The 26,939-nt window shown below is 43.5% G+C and overlaps 1 protein-coding gene across 1 annotated transcript in view; it reads right to left on the bottom strand.

The window, feature by feature from the left end:
* Nucleotides 1-26,939, bottom strand: part of CDH4 (cadherin 4) — an 824,561-nt gene that overhangs the window by 80,015 nt on the left and 717,607 nt on the right. Inside the window, exons 5-6 of the mRNA XM_089661506.1 lie at nucleotides 14,968-15,123; nucleotides 4,149-4,293 (exon numbers count right to left, since the gene is read on the bottom strand). Coding sequence (XP_089517632.1) covers nucleotides 4,149-4,293; nucleotides 14,968-15,123 — 301 coding nt within the window. The remainder of the gene's footprint in view (nucleotides 1-4,148; nucleotides 4,294-14,967; nucleotides 15,124-26,939) is intronic.

The raw sequence follows: 26,939 nt of genomic DNA, 5'->3' as shown, positions 1-26,939 counted from the left end.
CCGTGTCCCCTCCTCTCTTCAGTCCTCTTCGTTTATCCCCTTATGTTTTAATTTGAAAAAAAAGAAATTGGACACTACATAAATAGACCGCATGACCTGAGATACGTCAGATGGTCTTTGCCACGTAATATATAACCAAAACGTTTAAGATTTCCTACATGAACAATTCACTGCTCGCAATATTTTACCACCTTAATATGATCCCTCCAAACAAAGGAGTTTTAGCTTTACCCCCTGGCTGTTATCATCAAGCAACAAGATTTTTTCTTGCAGCTAGGTTCCTATCATCCCCATCCACTTGATACTCCATAATGTCAACGCTGGAGTCCTTACATCAGTGGTTCTCAACCTGTGAGTCGCGACCCCTTTGGGGGTCGAATGACCATTTCACAGGGGTCCCCTAAGACCATCAGAAAACACATATTTCCGATGTGTAAAGAGCAGCTACTGTGTAGAAAGCAGCTGCTGTGTTGAAAGCAGCTACTCTGTTAAAAGCAGCTACTGTGTTGAAAGCAGCAGTATTGGAGGTAAAACGACACTCATGAATTATAATTACTGGGTAAATAATTTTATGGTTGGGGGTCACCACAACATGAGGGACTGTATTAAAGGGTCACGGCATTAGGAAGGTTGAGAACCACTGCCTTACATAATCTGCAAGTTTATTTATTAAAAATCTAGTGGTCCAGCATATAGCAGAAACGAACACATTTCAGCTTACAAAGCCCTACTACTGTACTGTTGTATACTGGACCACTTGATTTTTAATAAATGAACTCTGTGAATTATGTATGGACTCCAGCTTTGACTTTTTCAAGCACCTTGATATGATGAACATTAAGCCTGTTATGTTTGCAATTTGTTGCGCCTGAAACAAAAAATAGAAAAAAAACAGAAGCACTGAGCGGGTAGCTGTGTTTCCTGTGTGTAATGTAGCTCAAGGCTGAAATGCAGTAAATGATAGCTGACAAATGATAGTATAACACTAGTATGATACAAGCATCAGTACTAATAGTACCAGTATAATACAAAATATCTTTGGAGGCATGTATCTTTTGTCTTTTGTCAGAATGCTGATTATTAAAAAAGAAGCGTGGGCCACATACGAGAGCCAAAAAATCGAAGCCCTACCATGAAGTTTTAATTGTTAGATATCTATTTACACTAAGTCCTCCAAGGGAATGGAGCCATGGAAATGATTCATTAATTAATCAATTCATTAGCTAGTGAGCTGACACTTGAGTATTCTGTAGCCAGCTTCTCAATGAAAATTCTGCGTTTTGTCTCTCTGTCGCGGTCCCAAGCTGAATCATGTGACAGACACAGGGCACTACTGATGAAGCCAGCCCAGTTAGTTGGCAGAATAGCGCCATAAACTCCGAGCCGGTTTCTTACACCAGCGATATTCCCAGAGGGAGCCACTTCAAAGCTCCTACACATTATTCATTGCGGTGGAAGAAAGAAAAAGGCACAAAGCTCTTATTAAGCACATTCAAGCAAGCAATAGAGTTTCAAAGGAACAACAAGCTTTAGAAGCCGCGTACAGGGCAGGAGACCGCTGAACATCCTGGAAAACCAGAGGGACCTTCTGGCTTTTGTCTTGCGCAAACATATATGAAATCACCATTATTCTTGTCTGTTTTGTGGTTCCTCTGTATATGATCTGCCTCCTGCAGAGAACTAAAGTCAGCTGCAGTTATTCTACTTTGAATATTCTTGCTGGCTGGCTCAACTATTTAAAAAGCTGCCTCACCTAAGTGATATTTCATTGTCAGGTTTATCGCAGGGTTCACTCTCCGTGGCAGTCTTCACGGCTGTCCGGGGTCACAGATGGAAGATCTCTTTCCATTCATGGTATGGCTGAGCTTGGCTTTCTAGCAGAGCTATTGCTCTAGTCCTAATTAGTCCTCCATGTATTCCCTTGTAGCATTCACTTTGAGTGTCAGTGACACCTGTAGCTCTGCAGAAAAGCTAAGCTCTCAGCTTGGAAATACAACACCCCGGGGACTAGTACAGAGGCTCATATATCTCCATCCTTGTAACTTACAAAGAAGTGAAAATCAGTTGCTTATGGGACATTTTTTTCATGCAAACACAAATATAAAAGTCAACAACTTTATTGAAAACATATTAAGTTAAAAACAATAAAATACACCAGAAACAATTTTATACATTTTCCACTTTTCAGTACATGGTTGTAAAGCTCCTTCATACTGATCTCCAATAATCATTGTGTCTTTTAACAGAGATGGAAGACATTAATCTCAACGTGTTTCATGAAACATGGTTCACTTCATCAAGTGTTTGATGTTGCTGACAGGGTGTCTGTAAATTAAAGCATTACTAAACCCAGGACCCTGCAGTCCCTACATCTGGTCTCCCACAGTACACACAATACCTTTTCTCATCAGCAGTCTTGTGACTTCTATCAGTGTCTAGCTGAGCACTGTTTCAAGCTTTATACAATGCGGAGGATTGACCCCTGAGGTTCCACCGTGAGTATAACAAGCATGCTTTACCACACATACAGACTGATTTTACTGTTGTGGGTTTAGTAACACTTTAAATATCAAATAACATTTTAAACATCAAAAATATAACCATATTCAATGACCTCAGAAAAAGGAAAAAGCTAAAACCTGAAAACATACAGCTAATCATTATAGCCAAGGATCCAGTAAACTATCTTCCAACATCAGATGGAACCCACAAACTCATTCATCTGTTTGGTTGTCCTGTCCGCTGTTCCTCTTCCCCTGGCACTATCAGACCTGCTCCTCTTGTTTCTACAACCCCCAGTATGGACGCTCTATTGGTGGGTTCCATCTGATGTTGTAAAAATCATTTTTTGGATACCTGGCTGTTATTATGATTAGCTGTAAGGCCCCTATCAGACGAGATGGACTCCATCAAGCGGATCTGCCTGCTCAGTAGGGGATCTCTTCTCTGATCCGGTAGATGACAGGTCTGTGTCCATTCTGCTGTGCAGAGCGGACACAGACACAACCTGCTGTTCTCTATGGGGCGATTGGATGGAAGCAGACTACCTGTCCATTTCCATCCAACTGTCATCCAATCTTATTTGCTGGACATACGGGGAACAGATCCGTATCTGTCCGTTTTTAGTATACAATATTGAATGGGATACCAGTGGGTGTCAGTGGACATGGCTGCTCCGTAGAACTATGGATGGTCTGACTGGGTCTGCCTGAAAAACAGACAAGCTGACCCAATTGGACCGTCAGTGTGAAAGGGGCCTTAGTTTTCAGCTTATAGTTTTTTTTGCTCTTTCCGAGGTAATTGGGTATGTTTAGATTTGATTTTTTAAATTTTATTTGATATTTAAATTTACAGACACTCTGTCAGCAGTCCTGATGAAGTGAACTAAGTTTCAAGAAACGCGTTGAGGTTAAGGATGTCTTCCATCTCTGTTAAATGTCACATTGATTATTGGAGATCTGTATGAAGGAGCTTTACAACCATGTACTTTAAAATGTATAAAACTGTTCCTAGTGCATTTTATTGTTTTTAACTTATTCTTGTCTTGATGTGTTTGCAGTAAAGTTGTTGACGTTTACATTTTATATTTGTGTTTGTATGACCTCCAAAATAGTCCTATGGGCAATTGACTTTCACTTCTCAACTTATCGAGAGTTGGAGGGAGACCTAGACAGTCGCATGTATCCCAAAGCAGTTTCATCTGTTGGGTGAAGCGGATGTTTAGGGCTGCAAGGGAGGAATTCTAAATAGGATTCTTCACCTTGTCTTTTGATTATAAAAAATGTATAAGGACCATTAGATGACAGGTTCCCAATAAGGCCACAACATCCACACGCAACCTTTCTCAAGGGATAGGGTGATTGGCTAGCAACCCTCATCCAATCGTTATGGTTTTTCGTAAGATAAGCTGATGCTGGGAGATCATGTGCTCACCTCACTCCTCTCCTTTATCTAAATTGCCCTCTAAGGAACCTCCAAGTGCTGTCATTTTTTTTTCGTTTTTTTATACCAGCTGACTTGAGGCCACCACTTGGCTGTTGCCTTTCCCACTTTCCTTCCTGAACCAGCAACTTCAAGCTATCAGCGTCCATGTTTCCATTTTAAAAGCACAGAAGCAATAGCATATGTCACCCAGTAGGGGGCAGTACCTGGCTTGGAAGCTTCATCCACTGAGCCATTGAACACTAAGCTGGAGAATTCCGGCCGGTTGTCATTCATGTCGATGACGTAGATGGAGAGATCGATGGGATTTTCCACCTTGTTCCCATTCATATCCACAGCGTGTGCCCTGAGCTGGAGACAAAAATGGACACAGTCAGAAGAAAAGCACAATTAGGTTTTGGGGGTCATTGCATCCATTTACTTTACCTGGATAAAACTAAATCAACATTACTGAATTATAGGAAATGGCATTCACTATTAGGAGCTGGCAACTGACAGGACGGCCACTGCCCCACTTCAAGTGATTTGAACCAAATGAAAAAACGCTAAATAGAGGGCAATTATCGATTCTTCATACATAATCCTATATAAATCTAAATCTGTCATTGCAAAAAAAAAACCAAATATCCTAATTATGCATCCTCCCCAGCAGGCAGCAAGCCCTGTTATCTTCAGCATCTGTCAGACTTCCAGGGGTGGTAGAGGAGTGGCCCTTGTGATTCCTCCCAGGAGCCCATACATCACTGCAGCAGAAAGTAATGACATAGGGGCCAGCATATGGACCACACAATGTAGTGGGGCTCGGCATCCAACACACCTAGATGCGATGCTATGGATTCTTCAGCTCTTGTGGACAGCAAAGTTCCGGCTTGCAGCCCACCGGAGAGGAACACATCACACCTCTTCTTTTCTAAAGGGCAGTATTTGGAGTTTTTCCAACAACAGCGTTGCTGTAAGCCAGAATATTTGAATTCTTACATAAACCCCTTTCTGACTGATCCTCACATTTTCAATAATTGTTATGTAGTGGCATGCCATTTTTATTCTAATCCTTTTCTTAATTGAAACACATTTTTTTCCTGATTTCGGAATCCCTGGCGTTTAACTTAGCCATGACATTTCCATATGAAACAAATGCATTTTTATATTCAGGAGTGCAGATTGTCTATAACAAATCATGGCAGCTGGCAGTTGTGATGCTGTTGAGGTGTGAGCGGCTGGTTCCCTTCCAGATGTGATGATTGTGTGGGTTCACTGATCTGACACTGAAATGATGCTGTCATATTATTCAGAGTTCTCGCTAGGGAGATGCTATACACACAGTGTGTGTGAATGAGACAGCCGAGATGGTTAACTCTTTTTATGCAAGCCGCTTCTACCTACAGCTCCCATGAGACTGGGCGTACAGTAGAACTAAAGGACATTTTTTTGGGATAGAATATGGGAGGTGAGGGTTATAACCCGAGAGTTTTTTGCCATTTGTGTCCCATAGAGGAGATTTCGCCTCACTTCCTATCCCATAGCCAAAACAGAAAGTGAGAGGGAATCCCTGGTTGACACCAGAACTAATGTCCCTGTTGGAAGATTCCCCCTCTATTCCTGTTCTGGGGACAATCGGAAAGTTGAGATTTGCTTGTGCCTTTGATGATAACAGTAACAGGACAAATACAGAGGTTGAAGCTCCCTGATGGGGGCACAGGAAAAACTGTTGTTCTAATGCTTCTCCACTCTATCCAAAACTAAGTTGCTGCCATTAGGTATACTTTAAAATCTTCCTCATAGGAAGATGTGTTCATGGGTGTGTTCATGGGTGTGTTCATGATGTATTCATGGGTGTGTTCATTGTGTATTTATGGTGTATTCATGGGTGTGTTCATGGTGTATTCATGGTGTATTTATGGTGTATTCATGGGTGTGTTCATGGGTGTATTCATGGGTGTATTCATGGTGTGTTCATGGTGTATTCATGGTGTATTCATGGGTGTGTTCATGGGTGTGTTCATGGGTGTGTTCATGGTGTATTCATGGGTGTATTCATGGTGTATTCATGGTGTATTCATGGGTGTATTTATGGTGTGTTCATGGTGTATTCATGGGTGTGTTCATGGTGTATTCATGGTGTATTCATGGGTGTATTTATGGTGTGTTCATGGTGTATTCATGGGTGTGTTCGTGGTGTATTCATGGATGTATTCATGGTGTATTCATGGGTGTATTCATGGGTGTATTCATGGTGTGTTCATGGTGTATTCATGGGTGTGTTCATGGGTGTGTTCATGGTGTGTTCATGGATGTGTTCATGGTGTATTCATGGGTGTGTTCATGGTGTATTCATGGTGTATTCATGGGTGTATTTATGGTGTGTTCATGGGTGTGTTCATGGGTGTGTTCATGGGTGTGTTCATGGTGTATTCATGGGTGTATTTATGGTGTATTCATGGGTGTGTTCATGGGTGTATTCATGGGTGTGTTCATGGGTGTGTTCATGGTGTATTCATGGGTGTGTTCATGGGTGTGTTCATGGTGTATTCATGGGTGTGTTCATGGTGTATTCATGGTGTATTCATGGGTGTGTTCATGGTGTATTCATGGTGTATTCATGGGTGTGTTCATGGTGTGTTCATGGTGTGTTCATGGTGTGTTCATGGGTGTGTTCATGGTGTGTTCATGGTGTGTTCATGGTGTGTTCATGGTGTGTTCATGGTGTGTTCATGGTGTATTCATGGTGTGTTCATGGTGTGTTCATGGGTGTATTCATGGTGTGTTCATGGTGTGTTCATGGTGTGTTCATGGTGTTCATGGTGTATTCATGGGTGTGTTCATGGTGTGTTCATGGTGTGTTCATGGTGTGTTCATGGTGTATTCATGGTGTATTCATGGTGTGTTCATGGTGTGTTCATGGTGTGTTCATGGTGTATTCATGGTGTGTTCATGGTGTGTTCATGGTGTATTCATGGTGTGTTCATGGTGTGTTCATGGTGTATTCATGGTGTGTTCATGGTGTATTCATGGTGTATTCATGGTGTATTCATGGTGTGTTCATGGTGTGTTCATGGTGTATTCATGGTGTGTTCATGGTGTGTTCATGGTGTGTTCATGGTGTGTTCATGGTGTATTCATGGTGTATTCATGGTGTGTTCATGGTGTGTTCATGGTGTGTTCATAGTGTATTCATGGGTGTAGCTAAAGCTAGCCTTACACAGCTCACATGTCTCGGCTTGCGGTTGGTATGTACCATATTTGCTCTGCCAGCCGTGAGATGTTGCAAACCTGTAACTGACTTTTTTCCACCCTCCATCCACCCCTCCTCCAATACACCCAACCCCCCCCCCGCTTAACAGAGAGGACAGAGTTTCATGTTACAGCACACCTAAGTTGTTAGCCCTACTCCTGAACAGCCAATGGTTGTCTTACCCATTCCCCAGTTAATTTTTATTGCTTTAATTATTTTTCCCATTATGGGTGTGAGTGGGGCCCATAAGCTTTGCCTAAGACCTCACAAAGCCTAGAGCTGCCTGCCTCTGCCAGGTACTTGTAAAGAATGGCTCTGAACTGTAGGAAGCAACATTTAAGGGATTGTCTCTCTTTGGAAACCAAATCCTTCTGTTACTGTTTCCTTAGTTGTTCCCCTGTTTGGACTGATGTATAAACCTCCATAAAATATGTACTATTTACCAGCAATAAATATTCTACTACACTAAGCCTTTAATCCAATCTCTAAATCGGAGGATTCTAAAAATTTTAATCCAAGGATCCAAATAAGAAATAAATTATAATAAAATAAGAGAATCTTTACCATTCTGGCACCCAAGAATCAATTTATTAACAAAATGTCAGCAAAGCCATATCAATGCAAATGACAATGGGCAGTTAAACACACACACATACACACAAACACGCACACACAAACACACACACATATATATATATATATATATATATACACACACACACACACACATATATATATATATATATACACACACACACACATATATATATATATATATATATACACACACACACATATATATATATATATATATATATATATATATATATACACACACACACACATATATATATATATATATATATACACACACACACACACATATATATATATATATATATATATACACACATATATATATATACACATACAAACACACAAGCTGAAGTTAGAAGCTGACTGGTTCCCATGCACAGCTTCACCAGATTCTGAGTGCTCCGGTTGTAGTAAACCTCCCTCAGTGATCCTAATTTTTACTAATTTGTGAAAATCTAACATACTGTAACTAAAACAATAATTAAAACTGAAACACAGAATAGGTTCCTGCTCGTTATCACAATAAAATTGCATCCATTGGGGCACCTCTGGGGATTTATAGGGGAACAAGATGCAGACATTGTCCACACTACATTGACAGTAAAGGGACTTAATTGGGCATTTGTTATTTTCCTAAGCCAATATAATGGGAAAGCAGTGGTGATTAAAAAAAGCCTATCCATACACCTGTGGGTGTTGGAGTATGTGATCAGGGGGGTCGGGGCTAAGAGCCTCTCCACATGCTGTAACTGAGTGCCATGTTATAGGCTGAAGCAGAGAGGTCTGCTGGGGTTTCCTACCCATCACTGCCTAGGACCAGGTGGAGGCGGCTTTCAGGGATAACCAGGGGAGGACTGACCATTCGAGCACTCAGGCACTGCCCGAGGGCCCGGGGTCAGTAGGGGGCCCCATGAAATGCCCCAGGTACCTTTTTATAGGATTTTTTTGAGTGTGGGCAAGGACATAGGGGCCCCATGATTCCCTATTGCCCGGGGGCCCCATGAGTTGTCAGTCCACCCCTGGGGATAACGCAACCTTAAGGCAGGCCTTCAACTTAGAGATGGCCATACACCGTGTACACTTCAGCAATAAACTGGACTCCAGTTACCTCTCTCTCTCTTTGTCTCTGTATCCATGTACACCTTTGCTGTCACTGTTTGCATTTAGGGGGGACATGTTGAACCAATGCGCACTCCACACATCTAGTGTATCTCCGCTACCTCATTCCCAGCAACGGAATGGAGTCCAGTTGAGCACCTAGAGTGGGCTCCATGCGTTTAACCATGCATTAACCCTTCCTCTTCTGTACCTAGTGCACAGGCTGAGAACCTGCGCAGTGCTGGTCTACTCCCGTTGTTATAAGGCTACAGGACAAGTGGGTCAGACCCAAAAAGCCCACCATGAACAACCCGGGAAGCGGTAACACGACATTTAACTCTTTCCCAACCAGGGCAGCACTATAGCTAAGCTAACAGTAGGCAACCTGCCTAAACGTGTCTTACATACTTCATGCTAAAAAGTATCCCTCTTTCTGGTCTCAGAAGGTTGGGAGGAATAGTAAAGGCCTCCGCTGTGAGCATGCCACCAGATGTATGTGTACAGGCTGCTAGTATGGATGTGACACTATGAAGGTGCAGGGCACGGAGTGATGATACCACCATGCTATGTGGATCGTCCCCAATGCATGCTGAAACCCTGGCACACTCCTAATGGTTGTGCAAGATGAAAAAAAAAAATATTCTAATTCTATATTGCTATTTCCGTGTAGTCTCTGCAGACGGGCTCGGTACCAGGAGCTGGGGAAACATATGTTCTGCTGAAGGAAATTGATTGACAGCCTGGGAAAAATGAGGCGCTGCTCACCTCTGGCTGGGAGACAGATGTTGTAGCATGCCGTCCTTGCTTCGGAGAGACAGACAAGAAAAAATTAAGAAGTGACTGAAAGTCATTACCGCAATGCAGAGACAGGCAGCTTGTATAGAGAGTAATCCGGCGAGCACACTGGAAGCTTCTTAACGTTTGTCAGATGGAAGCAAAGGCCCCGCTCCATGTACAAGCCTGTCAATGCCTCTCTTTGTGGAAGCGATTATGTCTCCTCTGATTTATAGGGTGCATGGGGAGCAAGCTGCAGCTGTGTTACCGTAGCAGGGAAAGCAGACGCCCCTGGGGTTTGTAGTTCATTAATAAGTGATCACTGCCAACGCCGATATAATGATTGGTGCTCAGATTGAAGCATGATATCCCCCCCTGCACACAACACAAGGGTATCAGCTCTGAAAGCTTTTAAAATACCAAGACTTAAAGGAGGATTCTACCCTCAGACAGTTTTGATCTTCTGGACTGGACATGGTCACCTGATATTACATATATTGCTTCTTTATGTATCGACTCTCTCTTGCACTTTTTAGATATGTTTTTAGATACAAGGACACAGATGTTTATTTTCATCGTCCTGAGAGACAATATAAAACTGATTTCTGTATATAAAATAATTTAGTACACACAGTACAGTGCTGTATCCCGGGGCCATGGCAATAACTGTGCCTGAATATAGAGCTTTCTAGGGAAAATCACAGAAGAAAGATAAAAAGGAAAGAGACTGCTAGTTTGTAATAGCAGCAACAGAAAATGTAGTAAACAATCACATGAAGATGTGAGACCCTTAAAAAAAAAATTGCCTGGTCATGGGTGTACCTAGCATGCTATCTAACTGCTAAAAGGTCCAACCATACGGGAGGCCAAGACCCACAGAAAGAGGGATGAAGGGATTCATTTCAGGTACATTGATTTTGTCACAAAATTACTCTCAATTTTATTACATATAACATACAGTGCTGCTCTTTCTTTAAATATGTGATTGCTGGTAAATTAAGCAACAGTGACCATACGTGAAATAAATGAACATATGTGAAAATAGAGAACATATGTAAAAAAAAAGTCTTTAAATATAACGTTTTTCTCCAACTTGAAAACAACTTCACAATTTCATATCTTCATGCAATGTAAATCCTCCACCACAAACAGCAGATGTGCCCTCACCTGGAATTTTTGACCTCACTGTGTAGTTTGGTCAAAAAAAGCATGTGTCCCTTGAGATGGACATGAATTGGCAGGTGTATCCTGGAATTGAACTCAGATTTTTGAATAAATAGAATTTCTAAATGGTGGACCAATAAGTGAATGCCACACCCCTGACGTTTTAACATGCCACACCCCTGAGGTTTTAACATGCCACACCCCTGAGGTTTTAACACTCCGCACTCCTTTTCCCGGCTCTAAATGACTATCTGCGGTCAGGTGTATCCTGGAATTGAACTCAGATTTGTGAATAAATAGAATTTCTAAATGGTGGACCAATAAGTGAATGCCACACCCGAGGTTTTAACATGCCACACCCCTGAGGTTTTAACATGCCACACCCCTGAGGTTTTAACACTCCGCACTCCTTTTCCCGGCTCTAAATGACTATCTGCGGTCAGGTGTATCCTGGAATTGAACTCAGATTTTTGAATAAATAGAATTTCTAAATGGTGGACCAATAAGTGAATGCCACACCCCTGAAGTTTTAACATGCCACACCCCTGAGGTTTTAACATGCCACACCCCTGAGGTTTTAACACTCCGCACTCCTTTTCCCGACTCTAAATGACTATCTGCGGTCAGTACCTTTTTGCGCGTCTGAGTTTCAACGCTCTAGGTTGGGTAGGTCTGGGTAGCAAGTGAAAAGCTATGGAAGTGACTTCACAAGACAACAAAGTACAAACAGAAATGCTTCAAACAAGCTTTTTTCCGGAAATGATAAGCTCACGTGCCTCCCCAAAATTAGAAGATACTTCACAGCAAATCCCATTCTAACATGTCAGGTGTAATATTTTTAATACATAGATTTCTTGCATGCAATCAAACTTGAGTTTTAGGATTTTCGGTCATGGATAGACAGGAGAAGACTTTATCAGTACCTCAGCTGGTGTTTTGTTTGAGCGCGAAGCCGCCTATAACAGGCTCCACAATCCGAACTTCTCATTATATAACAATCCAGTTTAATTTCAGTGATTTGTGAGTGAGATGTGCCCAACTCCCGCTCTACAGACAGTGGCGGGTTTGATTCGCGGCCAGCCACAAACACTACCGCCTCAGACTCCAAATGAAAAACTATTGTTTGGGAATGAGGTAATTTCTGTGCTGGCCGCTCCGTTCTGAGAGGCTGAGTATTTATCTTCCCCTCAGGGTGCGCTTATCACACAATTCCCAGGCTTTGTAATAGGCCTCTGTAGCTTCAGTGATGCTATGAATATTCTGTGCCATCATCCTTACACTGTGTGAACACCAGTCAGTATACGGAAGCATCATGCACTGATCAGTCTGGCGCATCTACTTCACCTTTACAAGGGTATATCCCTCATCTCAGCCGGCTCAGTCAGGAGAGGGATGTATTCAACTCCTCTCCTAAAAAACAGGCTTTCATTTTATAAATGTGTGCTCACTGGATTTTCCATTTATCTGACGCTATAGGCAACATGGCAAGAGACACCGTTGCTTGCCCTTGCAATTTCTGCAGGGGTGAGGAGACAATGGAATATCACATTCAGACGGGTGGGTAGTACTTATGCAGCCTCTGCTGCCATAGGGCAGAGTGTCCTCAGTGGCTCAGGTGGACACATATGGAAGGGCTATTATGAGGCTAATCCTCCAATTCTAATTGCCCTGGTTTCACCAAAACTAGATAAAAACATTCTGATACTTTTTTTAAGGCATTATAAACTGATTTGATCATGTAGTTTCAAGGTGTCATTTGTAGCCCTGTATGCATTGCCTATAGTAGAGTAAATCTTTATACTGCTATTTCAGCAGTTAGGATTGGGTTGACAGATGAGGCATGCAGCATGGCACTGCACAGGTTAATGCATGACCTCTGTCTGTAGTGTGAGAACTGACACTTCCTGTGAAGAAACCACATATCCTACAACCCCTGGGTCTCTCAGTCTCTGGAGTCTCTCAGGTGCAGGTGAGAGCTAAACAGTAATTAGATCTGAAACAGACACAGGCAGTCAGAAATGAACAGAAATCTTGTCATGCTGGAAGAGATGTATTTTCATCACATTAGCACTCCTGCAATTGTGATGCAACACAAAGGAAATGGCAAGGCATGCCATGCGACCCGGATCAAGGTTGACTGTCCCTAGCTAGGTGAATTATTACATGAACATAGGGTAATCGATCAAGCTTGATGCTACAAACTGCAACCACAACATGTGAGCTTGTCATTACAAGGTAAGGCAAACGAAACAGGGAATAGAGTTACACGAATACCTACTTAAAACAATGAAAACATTTGAAAATGTACAATGCCTGTATATGTCTATTGGACAAGGTAGAGCTGGTGAAGTCCTAGGTGTGCTTAGAATAAGCAGGGCAATAGGCAGCAACAGGAGCCCCCGCTCAGGTCCACATTTATTGTGAGTCTTCTAAAAGTCAAAGCAGGGATCTTTGGATGCCACATTAAAAATGGTCTACTGCCAGGCCTGAATACTGTCACATAGTAAGGGGCAGTGAAGTCATCTACCTGAGCAAGCTCTAACACCATCCAACATTAGAATTTACCTTAACTTGCTAAGAAGAAAGGGGGGGGGGGAGGAGACATACACTATATTGCCAAAAGTATTGGTCAGGATGCCTTTACACGCACATGAACTTTAATGGCATCCCAGTCTTGGTCCGTAGGGTTCAATATTGAGTTGACCCCGCCCTTTGCAGCTATAACAGCTTCAACTCTTCTGGGAAGGCCGTCCACAAGGTTTAGGAGGGTGTCTATGGGAAGGTTGGACCATTCTTCCAGAAGCACATTTGTGAGGTCAGGCACGGATGTGGGACAAGAAGGCCTGGTTCGCAGTTTCCACTCTAATTCATCCCAAATGTGTTCTATGGGGTTGAGGTCAGGACTCTGTGCAGGCCAGTCAAGTTCTTCCACCCCAAACTCGCTCATCCATGTCTTTATGGACCTTGCTTTGTACACTGGTGTGCAGTCATGTCGGAACAGGAAGGGGCTGTCCCCAAACTATTCCCACAAAGTTGGGAGCATGAAATTGTCCAAAATGTCTTGATATGCTGATACCTTAAGAGTTCCCTTCACTGGAACTAGGGGGCCAAGCCCAACCCCTGAAAAACAACCCCAAACAATAATACCCCCTCCACCAAACTTTACACTTGGCACAATGCAGTCAGGCAAGTACCGTTCCCCGGGCAAATGCCAAACATAGACACATCCATTGGATTGCCAGACAGAAAAGTGTGATTTGTTACTCCAGAGAACACGTCTCCACTGCTCTAGAGTCCAGTGGCGGCGTGCTTTACACCACTGCATCCGATGCTTTGCATTGCACTTGGTGATGTAAGGCTTGGATGCAGCTGCTCGGTCATGGAAACCCATTCTCTACGCACTGTTGTTGTACTAATCTGAAGGCCACACCAAGTATGGAGGTCTTTAGCTATTGACTCTGCAGACAGTTGGCAACTTCTACGCACTGTGCGCTTCAGCATGCGCTGACCCCGCTCTGTCATTTTACGTGGCCTACCACTTAGCGGCTGAGTTGCTGTTGTTCTCAGTTGCTTCCACTTTGTTATAATCCCACTAACAGTTGGCCGTGGAATATTTAGTAGCAGAAAATATCACGGATGGACTTATTGCACAGGTGACAACCTATCACGGGACCACGCTTGGAGTCACTGAGCTCCTGAGAGCGACCTATTCTTTCACCAATGTTTGTAAAAGCAGACTGCATGCCTAGGGGATGGATTGTATACACCTTTGGCCATGGAGGTGATTGGAACAGCTGAATCCAATGATTTGGAGGGCGGGCCCAATACTTGTGGCAATCTAGTGTATGTATGCTTATCATATGCATTTTTAGTGCATTTAGAGGAATGTGAGACTGTATACAAAACACATGATGAGACCTGTGCCATTATAGTACAGATTTCTATTAAAAAACAGACATCCAGATATAGCGGCAGTGGCCCCATGTCACTGTACATTTTTTTTCAATAATGTGGCCTTTTTAACTGAATACAAAAGACCTTATGTTCAAAAGCATCCAAGCAAAGTAACCAAATTCTTCATCCTGTAATATAGTTTTGAAGAAAATAACATGTTTTTTTACAGGTAGTATAACATTAGGTACAAATATATTGTAACTTACATGGTACGATGATCTCTCTTCTCTGTCCAGCGGTCTTGTTACATACATACGGCCAGAGATGGGGTCTATACTGAAAATTTCCATAGGTGGCTGATCAGCTCCAACACCTGTGATGCTGTACCGGATCATGCTCTCGCGGTCCTTGTCTGAGCGGATCTGCAGAGGACACAACAACCAATCAAATGGAGATACAAACTGTGCAAAGAATGCAAAACCTGGACTATATAAATTGACAAACACATGTAGAATACCATTTGACGTAATATCACTAAATGTGGAAAGTTAACTTACCCATACAATGTTTTATTTGGAAATTTGTAAAAGAACTTTTATATAGCAAAGAAGAAATCCCATCAAGTAACAAATAACTGTTGGTGAAGGCAAAACACCTGTAAATGAAGACTAGAGTCCATGAAGATAAAAGATGTTGATACCTTCAAAGACTAAATAATAGTATAAGTTCCTGACACGTGTATCCCTGCCATGAAGGGGTCAAGGAGATTGCTGAGCTCTTCTTTTAAAAGCATTAGTTGTGAGGATGTTATGGAATGCTTTGAATGTGGTGTTTTTACAGTCATACCCAGCCAGGCAACTAGTATTTTCAAAAATGTCAGCTCCATGGTTTTCTTAAGACAGGTTTCTTTGAAGGAATGAAGAACTTGAGAGGGAGGGCAGAGGGATTTTGGGCGTACACTTGGGGTTGTGTTGATGTGCAGCTTGCCTTCAGGTACATTCTGCTGTATTGGAGATCAGTTTGAGATGCTTCAGGAATCATTCAAAATTCATTGACAGATGCATTTGACCTCCTTCTGATCTGCACATGGCCTCCTTCTAAGCTGCATCAATTTGCTTCAAGCTACTTCTGCATTCCCATGGACTTGTATTGAGGGCGGAAGCATTTCAGACAAAAGCCTGTCAATAATGGCCCTAAAGCAGCTAGAATAAGAGAACGTGCACGCTGAACCTTCCTACTTTTGAACACTAATCATTGCTCCAGTCCCCTTTCATTAAAGTAGATTTCAAAGAGAACAGCCCCTCTCCCCAGTAACTTGAAGCTCCTTGTATTGAAAATAACCACAATCCAGCATTAGTTTAATTACTGGACAGAAAGGAATACGATGGTTCAAATGTAGCAAATAACCGCAGCATTCTGTACACACAGGACCCAACTTTCTAACCCCATGGATGGGGGGAGGGGGGGTTGAAATAAATAGAAGGGGCCAGTTAGTATAAAATTCCCTTTCAATGTAAAAGTTAAGAATATCAAAGAAGTCTTTGGAAGTACATCAGAATCATGTACATATTGAATCCTGTACCTTGAAGTCTATAGGTTATATCTTTGCTCAAAGCTGACATCACTGTTTTTGTTGTTGTTGTTTTTATTTTTATTTTTTAGTAAATTCTCCAGTGTCCAAGCATGTGTGTGGGGCCTATCATGCCCAGGCACCAAGGGTACCTTTGCCTGAAGGCGCACGCACCAATGACAGAGCCTAGGTGGTAACTGCAGTCATGTGGACAGCCTCACATTGGGGCAGTCTCCTGACTTAGAGATGAGTTGACACTGCATGTAGTATGTTGCATTCAGGGTAACAGGTAGAGCTACGCTACCTCCACCAGCTAGCATACCTCTGTTACTCCAGTCTTTGTAAAAGGAATGAGATCCCGCCACACACGTAGTGCTGATCCCTTACTATATTAACATTTCCTTTTCCATACCATACGGTTAAGCTGAGGGCCTTCATAACGTTGGTCTGTTCCTGGTTGCTATGGCAGATGAAACTCTAGGGAGGGAGCCCAATTAGTGACCCCTCTCTGCCAGAGGGTACCTCACCTTGCCCAGGTACCATGCCTCGACTGGTTGCCTCGTGTCTTGCAGTTGTATTTAGTTACCATTAGTAACCACCTTGTTCTTCCTTGACTTGCAGAAGTGACACTGAAGCACAATGTACTTCATACTATTCTAGTGCTTTACAGACCCAGATTCTTTTAGATGCCCCATCATGAACCCTTTTGAATAACTTCAGACCAGGCTCATTAAAGGTTTAACAGACTTTACTGCCAATTTTCAGAGCAACATAATTGAAGTGTAATACAGTCCACATCCTAACTTAGCCAGGGGCGGACTGACAACTCATGGGGCCCCCGGGCAATAGGGGATCATGGGGCCCCTGTGACCTTGCCAAAACTCAAAAAAGCCTATGAAAAAGGTACCAGGGGCATCTCATGCGGCCCCCTACTGACCCCGGGCCCTCGAGCAGTGCCCGAGTTTCCAAATGGTCAGTCCGCCTCTGAACTTAGCTAAACTGATTGATGGCCCAGGCATATCTTGTTCAGGTGAGAGTACATTTTGGCAAAGTCCATAACTTGGCAGTTATGGCCTCTCAGTGGGAGAGGCAAAACACAACGGCCTTTCCTTGGTTTGAGTTTCAGTGGGAACACCAGCACCAGAGCAAACCCTCGGGTCCCAGCCTTCCCCCAATAAAAGCCCACAAACCGGGACTAGACACATTAACCTCTTCCCAACCCAGCCCGGGCCAGTCCCTATCTTTCCTAAGCAGTTTCCAACCTGCTTACAAGTACATGGCATCTTGAACACCCTTCTACAGAAAACACTCCTATGAAACCACTTGAAGCTCTACTCAATCACAAACCTGAGGGGGTATCCAAATATCAATTTATCCTCATGACCCATGTTCTAACTGCCACTAAACAGTTGATAGCAGAAGTGTGGTTGTCTGAACATATATCAGTGTCTGAGGTCAAATACACTGGACTTTGCTGAGTGAGAAACTGACAGCCATGCTCCAATGCAACACATTTTACTGTGTTTGGGAACCATGGATCTGTCATTACTTTCCACAAGACTTTGACTGCCTCCTCTTGGAATTTTAATGACTACCACTTTCACACCCATTGGCACTTGCATAGGGTGGATCCCCTCCCACCCCCCTCTAAACCTCTTAACCATTGCTTTTCAATCTCTATGAATTTCCTGTCTGGCCTTCTCCATTTTGTTTTCACTTTTGTTGACACTTATAATGTGAGCCATAATAGTTGTCTTTACCTACTGCATTTGACAGTTCTTATTTCAAATAAAAAGTTTGAAGAAGAAGACATAGTGGCACCAGAGTAGTTTAATACAAAAACATGATGTGCATAGATACCTCATTTAACTGACTTCATAGCACCTTATTAATAAAAATGACTACAGCACGATCCTTGTACCTTTAGATGTCTATATTACAGCACAAATTAAGTATATTTTAACCACCTTTTATATAGTTGCTATAAAAACAAACCTATATAGTGATAATGTACATCACAGGCCACAGTTAAACATATTTAAAACAATTAAATAGTCATTTTTAGCTCCACCATTGTCCGGATGAGGCATTCAGTGGGAATATAAATGAATAAATATTTTACAAGTGCCATTAAATTTGTGGTTTGAGAGGGAAAACCACAGAGGTTGATATGAGCCTGTCCAGATGGTGGTATACAGATCTGAAAAATAACTGAAAGGGCTTCTTTATAGGTGTCCTGGAATCATAAATGCTTATTTGAAGGTCACTTTGTTAGATCTTCATTCCATTGTCCTTCATTTCTGTGACTTTACCCAGACAGTAATGAGCACATTCTCTTGTTAATCACAACGTTTCTTGCGATTCTCTATCACATTAGGTCTGTTCTCTTGTGATCCCGGCTTTCATATATAAGCTCTTTCATCGATTGTGGACAGACCTCTCACTCTCAGACCTGAAGGTCACCATGTAAAGGGTCCCATCCGTCTCCCAGCGGACAGTCTCAGCCAATGAGTTGCCATTACCACACGAGAGAAATAATTGAGCCCATAATGCAAAGAACACATGTGTGACAGACTGAAATAAAGTCCTGGTCTATCTGGAGAAACGCAGATTAATGAACGCTTCTCATTACAAAACCATATAAAGGTTCCATAGCTCATGGACAATGTAATAAGGACATTAGTCAGTGGCTGAGCAGAAAAGTTGCCATTAGAGATACAAATAAATGGAAGCTGCTAGTTTAATACTTGTTAAGTCTGTCCAAATGTCACAAGGTAAAGGTTTTATATGGGAGGAATGGTAAGAGCTCCTCAAGCTTGTCTGATTGGCTGGTGACCTTGGATTGTCTACTTGTGGGGCGGGCAGTGTGATTTTTAGTACAGATATGCAAGAATTCACACAAGGCCAGACGGTTTAAAGATGAACGCCAAGCACATATAAAAGATACAAATTCCTAGAAACAGGGTAGGAAGTCCCAGTCCTGCTGCCGATAATGAGCCGTATGCTGTATGTACAGTAGCCGATGCGATGTACAGTTTATATACAGTAGTGTTCCCAGTAGGCGCATCTGTGAGTAAAGCAAACACTTAGTTTGGACCAGCTTAAAGTCACAAGAAACCCGGAGTTAGGCTGTAACGGACCGCCTGACAGCACCTCTATCAGTCCCCTGGTAGAGCCTCCCCAGAGAGCGGAGTCTAAGCACCGGAGCACTTGTTCACCAGGGCCCCTGATGGTGGGGATGGACTTGGAGCGCTCCAGTACCAGGTCGTAACTATCAGGTATCTCCAACAGGGGTAGAGGAGTCTGACAGGGGCTCCAGAGAGCTAGGAGTCTGATGTAAGGGAGCCTAGTGATCCCTGCGGGATGGGTGGATGGATGAGCTAAATCAGAGTCATGCAGGCCGGGTTTGGTAACTAGCGGGTCGGTAAGGTACAAAACGGTAGGCAAAGGATAGTCGGGTCACACGCAGGGTCAATACCAGGAGGTCAGATCTAAACGGGAACATCCAGGAGCAGAGTCAGGCAAGCCAAGGGGTTAGGACGGGAGAAGGCAAAAAGGTCAAAACAATCCAGATCAGAAGTACTCACACACAGGTAACAGGATACAAAGACCATTCGGGAACACGTGTCTGTGCAGGGCTAGTTTAAATAGCCCGCCCTGCACCTGACAGGCGTAGCCTGGGTCCCAGTGCCTGCCTAGTACTGTCCAGACGACGGTGCGCCTGGGTCCTAGTGCCCTGCCACCTATACGTCTCGGCAGACACCTACGCATGTGTAGACCCATGCGTTGCGATGGTTCCTGACATAGGCTTTAAATTCCTCGTGGGGGGAATAAAGAGCTTAGCGTGGGAAGGGTGACTAATGAATTCATTCCAAAAACAGTAACAACTGTGGGAGGAGGGAGCCCAGACAATCCAATGTCTTGCTAGATTTATATAGAATCTTCATATTATCTTAGACTGCACTAAAACCAGGAACAGAATTCATAGAGAAACATTGCTTACTACAAAGAGCAACAAAATTAGCAGTAACTGCTCAGACCGATCAGCTCTGAGATATTGGAAGCTTCTAGACTGCCTCTTAAATATGGAAAAAAACCGAGAGGAAGCTGTTGTCATCAGTTTTTGTCGCATTAACCAGTTCACACCCTGCTGTAAGACCATTAAAGCTCAGCAGCCTGTAGAGATGTGTACAGGTTTGGCCCTCCTGCTGAGATGGATAGAACCGGAGAAGGAGACCTGAGACTGCTATTTTCTGTAACCTGTCATCTGCTATCGATTAAGTAAATGTTATCTTTCAGTCTTTAACTGCATTGAAAACATGTACTGCAAATAAACTGAAAAACGGACAGTGCCAGACAATGGGAGATCTCCCGAAGATCTGGATATTCCAATGCAGCTGTTGGGGGCCTCTCCAGAAAATCTGGCAGCCCCTCGCCCCCTCTGTCCTGTTGAATATCACAATAACGCTCCCCCAAGGTACTGCTCTGGGCCATTCAAACTAGGCAAGTGCGCTATGCTGCCTCTTCCTTTAGTGAGAGAAGGAGAAGAAGCGCCTCTAAGTGCAGCAAAGCACTTTAATGAAGATCAGAAGTAGGAACACTCACATTTACGAGGTTAAAATCAGGCGTGTAATAAAAGTATTGTGGTATCAAGCTTGATAAAGGAGCGCACTTCCGCTTTTCCAGGTCTGCGCATGCTCCGAAACGCGTCACCATCGGTATCACTGAGCTGTCATCGGTATAGCTGAGACCGCGTCCCGCTGGAGCAGCGTGGTGGCTGGAGGGAGGCAGCTGTGGAGCCGGCCGGCGTGCACGTATTCCTCAAAGCCTGGTGGAACGCACGCTGGAACGCAGCGTCGGCGTGATGACGTCAGTGGACCAAGCTGCAATGCGACGCGTTTCGGAGCATGCACTGGCCTGGAAAAGCGGAAGTGCGCTCCTTTATCAAGCTTGATACCACAATACTTTTATTACATGCCTGATTTTAACCTCATAAATGTGAGTGTTCCTACTTCTGATCTTCATTAAAGTGTTATGCTGCACTTAGAGGCGCTTCTTCTCCTTCTCTCATTACACAGAGTCTGCTACAGTACTTTTGGGAGCTTGCCCTCAGTGCCATACGGACCCCCCAATTAAAGTCACCCTTACCATCCTCACTCACTACCAGACTATTCCAGACTTGGTGCTAGTATTTGCGCTGGTTACCTTTCTTCATTTCCCTCTTTCTTTAGGCCATTCCAAGTGCACGCATGCTCGGTACGCTGTCTCCTTCACTAGCTGAGCTCAGCTAGAGAAGACCAAGAGCTGCACATGGTTTGAATAGCTGGAGTGACTGCTACTAAACAAAGCTGGAGTCGGGAGAAGAAACATTGCACTTAGTTAGAACAAATTAGGGGCGCATTACTGTGTATTCAATCCGACCTGCAAATGGCAGAATGGAGAGGAGTGAAGAGCTGGCAGTTTTCTGGAGAGGACCCCCAACAGCCGCGTTTGCAATGGATAACCTTACACTTTAACTTCTGGAAATAAGTGCCAGGCATTATAACCAGTCAGTCAATCTTGATGCTGCAGCCCTACAAGTGATGTCTTTTATTTTCAGATAGCTTATTTTGTAGTATCAGATGGCCGATTAGGCTGTTCTAGCCAGAAGGATATTGCCCTTTCTTAAGGTTCCACCCTTTAAAATGAGAACACGTTACTGGGGGTAGCATGATGTCCATATACACCAATCAGCCATAAAAGGATATGAATTATATTGATTATCTCATACAATGGTATCTGAAGGAAGGTGGGATATATTAGGCAAAAAGTGAACATGTTGTCCCTGAAGTTGATGTGTTGGAAGCAGAAAAATGGACAAGTGTAAGGATTTGAGTTACTTTGACAAGGGCCAAATTGTAATGGTTAGGTGACTGGATCAAAACTGCAGCTCTTGTGGGATATTCCTGGTCTGCAGTGGTCAGGACCCAACAAAAGTGGTCCAAGGATGGAAAAATGGTAAATCAGCAACAGGGTCATGGGTGGCCAAGGCTCATTGATGCATGTGGGGAGAGAGGTTTGGCCTGTGTAGTCCAATCCAATAGAAGAGCTGCTATACCTCTGATAGAAGGGTGAAAACACACACAGCGGTTTGTTGTGTATGGGGATGTGTAGCTGTATAGTGGTCAGGGTGCCGATTCTGACCCGTGTCCATAGCCAAAAGCACCTTTATTGGGCACATAAGCATCAAAACTGGATCACGGAGCATGGGAAGAAGGTGGACACAGATACAACAAATCCTGCGCTCGAGGACCCAGATCAGTGGAGGGCCAATAAACCAATATAAAGTATGATATATGGAAGTTCCTCCGGGACCAATCAAAGGTTGTGCTCTGACATGAAGTTGGGGAAGTGCGATACAAACTGTAGCAAAGAACAAAAAAACAGAGCACACCAACCTTGCGCATTACCTCACTAAGCAATTAGTAGATTTATTTAGTAGATTAGTTTGGTGGTATTTAATCGCTGCTGGGTGTTTTATTTTTTGTGCTGATAGTAGATTAGTAGATTTATTGATATAGGACATATACTCACAAGAGTAGCAATATAAAAGGCATATAAAATCCCCAAAATGAGTCCCTGGATTGGGAGACACATGCGAATCCCATCAGGAGGGGAGACTCTCAGGATGAAGTTGACGCGTTTTGAAGGGGGGTCCCTTCTTCATCAGAGCTCTGATGAATTCAAGAATGGTTTAAGGAACACAAAATGAGTTTGAATGTTGACTTAGCCTCTACATTTCCCAGATCTCAATCCAATCAAGCATCTGTGAGATCTGCTAGAAAAACAAGTCTGATCCATGGAGGCCTCACCTCCCAACTTACAGGACTTAAGTGTTGGCTACTGATGGCTTGATGCCAGATACTGCAGCATCCCTTCAGAATCTAGTCCAGTTATGGTGGGTGGTCATAATGTTACGGCTGATTAGTGTAAATGCAGACTTATCAATCAATCCTACAATCAAATTGGTTCCCATTGGCTATTTACTAAAACTGGAGAGTGCAAAATCTGGTGCAGCTCTGCATAGAAACCAATCAGCTTCTATGCTTTTATTGTCAAAGCTTCAGTGAACAAGCTGAAGATAGAAGCTGATTGGCTCCCATGTACAGCTGCACCAGATTCTGAGTGCTCCCGTTTTAGTAAATGACCCTCCCCATGGTGCAGTATTGATGCAGTTTCCCCCCCACCCTTCTATGATGCTCTATATACTGTACCACCACCTTCTTAAAGGACTATTTTGTTTATGCGAAGCCAGGGGCGGACTGACAACTCATGGGGCCCCCGGGCAATAGGGGATCATGGGGCCCCTGTGTCCTTGCCCAAACTCAAAAAAGTCTATGAAAAAGGTACCAGGGGCATCTCATGGGGTCCCCTACTGACACCAGGCCCACGGGCAGTGCCCGAATTTCCAAATGGTCAGTTCGCCCCTGTGCGAAGCTGTTTTTCAAACAATGTAGACATCCTAGAATTACAATATTATAATACACAGCATGCTAATTAAATTACGCTATAATGACATTATACATCAGGAATATATGTTATTGTTGTCTACAGCCTCGGCACTCGACCTGTTGTGTGTGACTTATCCCCATTATGGCAGCATTACAATGTAGCCATCTGCAGTCATGTATTACAAACCTGGGAGAGGTCATAGTCGGCAACTAACAGAGACAATGGGTATCCTCTAATCTCCAGAGCCAAGCGGCATGCCTACCACTATGTAGCAATGTAACCAGAAGCGGGGGATTTCTTTCATGGTAAGTGATAGTAACTGATAATAAACACTGGAGTCCTGCAGAATACTGAGCCCTTATCTAAACTATTGAGTCATTAAGTAAACCAAAATGCTGTCATCCGATTTGTAATATTGATAAGGCAGCCTATAGCCGTCAGTATGCAGCGGAAGCTGGGAGATGAACACTTCACCAGTACGATGCAGTGATCACAGCGCTCCGAGAGTTCCTATGATGTTTAAAACACAAATCAAGGATTTGCAGCTTCAAAACTGCAGCTTCAAAACAGCGGGAACTTATTTAAATAGGTTTCATTTAGTTTTAATGTGAATTCATTTCGTATTAATATTTCCTAATTAAAATGGATGAAAGGAACTTTCTGTTCAGCTGTTACGTGTGTTCAAAGTCTTGTTTTGGAATGAGAAAAGTTAAAGAGACGGTTTAAGGGGCGTCTGGTGGATTTACGATTTTTTAATCATTTTCCAAATGTTCCTTTATCACTAGTGATGGGGAGACAGGGGACCGTCATCTGTCAGAGATCTGGAGGACGGTTTATGTGTAGAAGGAAGAAACGAGAGGGATTGCTACAGCTGACCTTAGATTGGGAGATCTTTTGTCTGATGACTTTGAATTTAGCACTTCATAAGCATTCATGGTGGAGGCAAACTCTAATTCAAATTAAAGCACTCACTTCATAGTCTTGTTCTTAGCAAAAAAAAAAAAACCTGCAAAGGCTACATGTGGATTTTCTAACTTCAAGACCCAATACCTAAATTCTTGTGTTTGAAACCTGATCTGTACAAACAAAATGAAAAGAATACGTCAACGGCTGACCTTACCCCCACCACACATTTACTCCACAGCCCTGTGGACACCACATTCAATGGCTTCCTATCTGCATCAGAGGTCGACTTCCAGCGACCTAGCTGATGTTGCAGTCTATCACAATGATTCTACCCAGCATGCTCAAGAGTTCTCGGCTGACACTGTTGTCCACAATATCTGATTTTCCTTCAAAGAGAACCTGTCACCAAATAGAGCCCCTTTTCGATGAAGGCCACCACTGTGTGACAAGCTGCATGCCAATTCTAGGGCAGTGCTCTACAGATTACAGCCATGGAACATGTATTCAACATACAGGTGAAACTCGAAAAATGAGAATATGGTGCAAAAGTTCATTTATTTCAGTGCAGCAACTTAAAAGGTGAAACTAATATATGAGATAGACTCATTACATGCAAAGCAAGATAGTTCAAGCCGTGATTTGTCATCATTGTGATGATTATGGCTTACAGCTCATGAAAACCCCAAATCCACAATCTCGGAAAATGAGAATATTGTGAAAAGGTGCAAAATTCTCGGCTCAAAGTGTCCCACTCTAATCAGCTAATTAAGCCATAACACCTGCAAAGGGTTCCTGAGCCTTTAAATGGTCTCTCAGTCTGGTTCAGTAGGAATCACAATTATGGGAAAGACTGCTGACCTGACACCATCATTGACACCCTCCATAAGGAGGGAAAGCCTCAAAAGGGAATTGCAAAAGAAGTTGGATGTTCCCAAAGTGCTGTATCAAAGCACATTAATAGAAAGTTATATGGAAGGGAAAAGTGTGGAAGAAAAAGGTGCACAAGCAGCAGGGATGACTGCAGCCTGGAGAGGATTGTCAGGAAAAGGCCATTCAAAAGTGTTGGGGACTTTCACAAGGAGTGGACTGAGGCTGGAGTCAGTGCATCAAGAGCCACCACACACAGACAGATCCTGGACATGGGCTTCAAATGTCGTATTCCTCTTGTCAAGCCACTCCTGAACAACAAACAACGTCAGAAGCGTCTTACCTGGGCTAAAGAAAAACAGATGTGGTCTGTTGCTCAGTGGTCCAAAGTCCTCTTTTCTGATGAGAGCAACTTTTGCATGTCATTTGGAAACCAAGGACCCAGAGTATGGAGGAAGAATGGAGAGGCACAAGGACCCCGAGTATGGAGGAAGAATGGAGAGGCCCAAGGACCCGAGTATGGAGGAAGAATGGAGAGGCACACACTGCAAGATGCTTAAAGTCCAGTGTGAGGTTTCCACAGTCTGTGTTGATTTGGGGAGCCATGTCATCTGCTGGTGTTGGTCCACTGTGCTTCATTAAGTCCAGGGTCAACGCAGCCGTCTACCAGGAGATTTTGGAGCACTTCATGCTTCCTTCCGCAGACGAGCATTATGGGGATGCGGACTTCATTTTCCAGCAAGACTTGGCACCGCCCACACTGCCAAAAGCACCAAAACCTGGTTCAATGACCATGGGATTGCTGTGCTTGATTGGCCAGCAAACTCGCCTTACCTGAACCCCATAGAGACAGGAGCCAATTCACCTACCAGCATGTCTTTGGAGTGTGGGAGGAAACCGGAGTACCCTATGCAGGCACAGGGAGAATATGCAAACTCCAGGCAGGTGGTGCCATGGTTGGGATTCGACCCCACGACCTGAGTACTGCCAGGCGGAAGTGCTAACCATTTAGCCACTGTGCTTCCCTGATTTGAGTCCATTCATTTTGTATGGGCTCAAATTGTATAGCAAAGGTATCGGTGTCAGATATTGGGAGAGGTGATTGTAGCCGTATTAGTGCAATTGCGACAGAAACCATTGAGTACTGTCCGTGATACTTTTTTTATTTGCACTAACATACAATTTTCAGGACAAGCTTTCGGGTACGTCACCTTCTTCAAGGTCCAAGCGATATTGGGAGCAGGGGCGGACTGACAACTCATGGGGCCCCTGGGCAATAGGGGATCATGGGGCCCCTGTGTCCTTGCCCACACCCAAAAAAGCCTATGAAAAAGCCAATGAAAGGTAAATGGCAGGGGCAGACTGACCATTTGGAAACTCGGGCACTGCCCGAGGGCCCAGGGT

Source organism: Staurois parvus, unplaced genomic scaffold (genome assembly GCF_062004578.1).
Source record: "Staurois parvus isolate SC_StPar_1 unplaced genomic scaffold, SC_StPar_1.0 ptg001349l, whole genome shotgun sequence".
Lineage (NCBI taxonomy): Eukaryota > Metazoa > Chordata > Amphibia > Anura > Ranidae > Staurois > Staurois parvus.
Note: the sequence above shows the minus strand (reverse complement) of the source record. Positions and strands in the feature narration are given on the sequence as shown.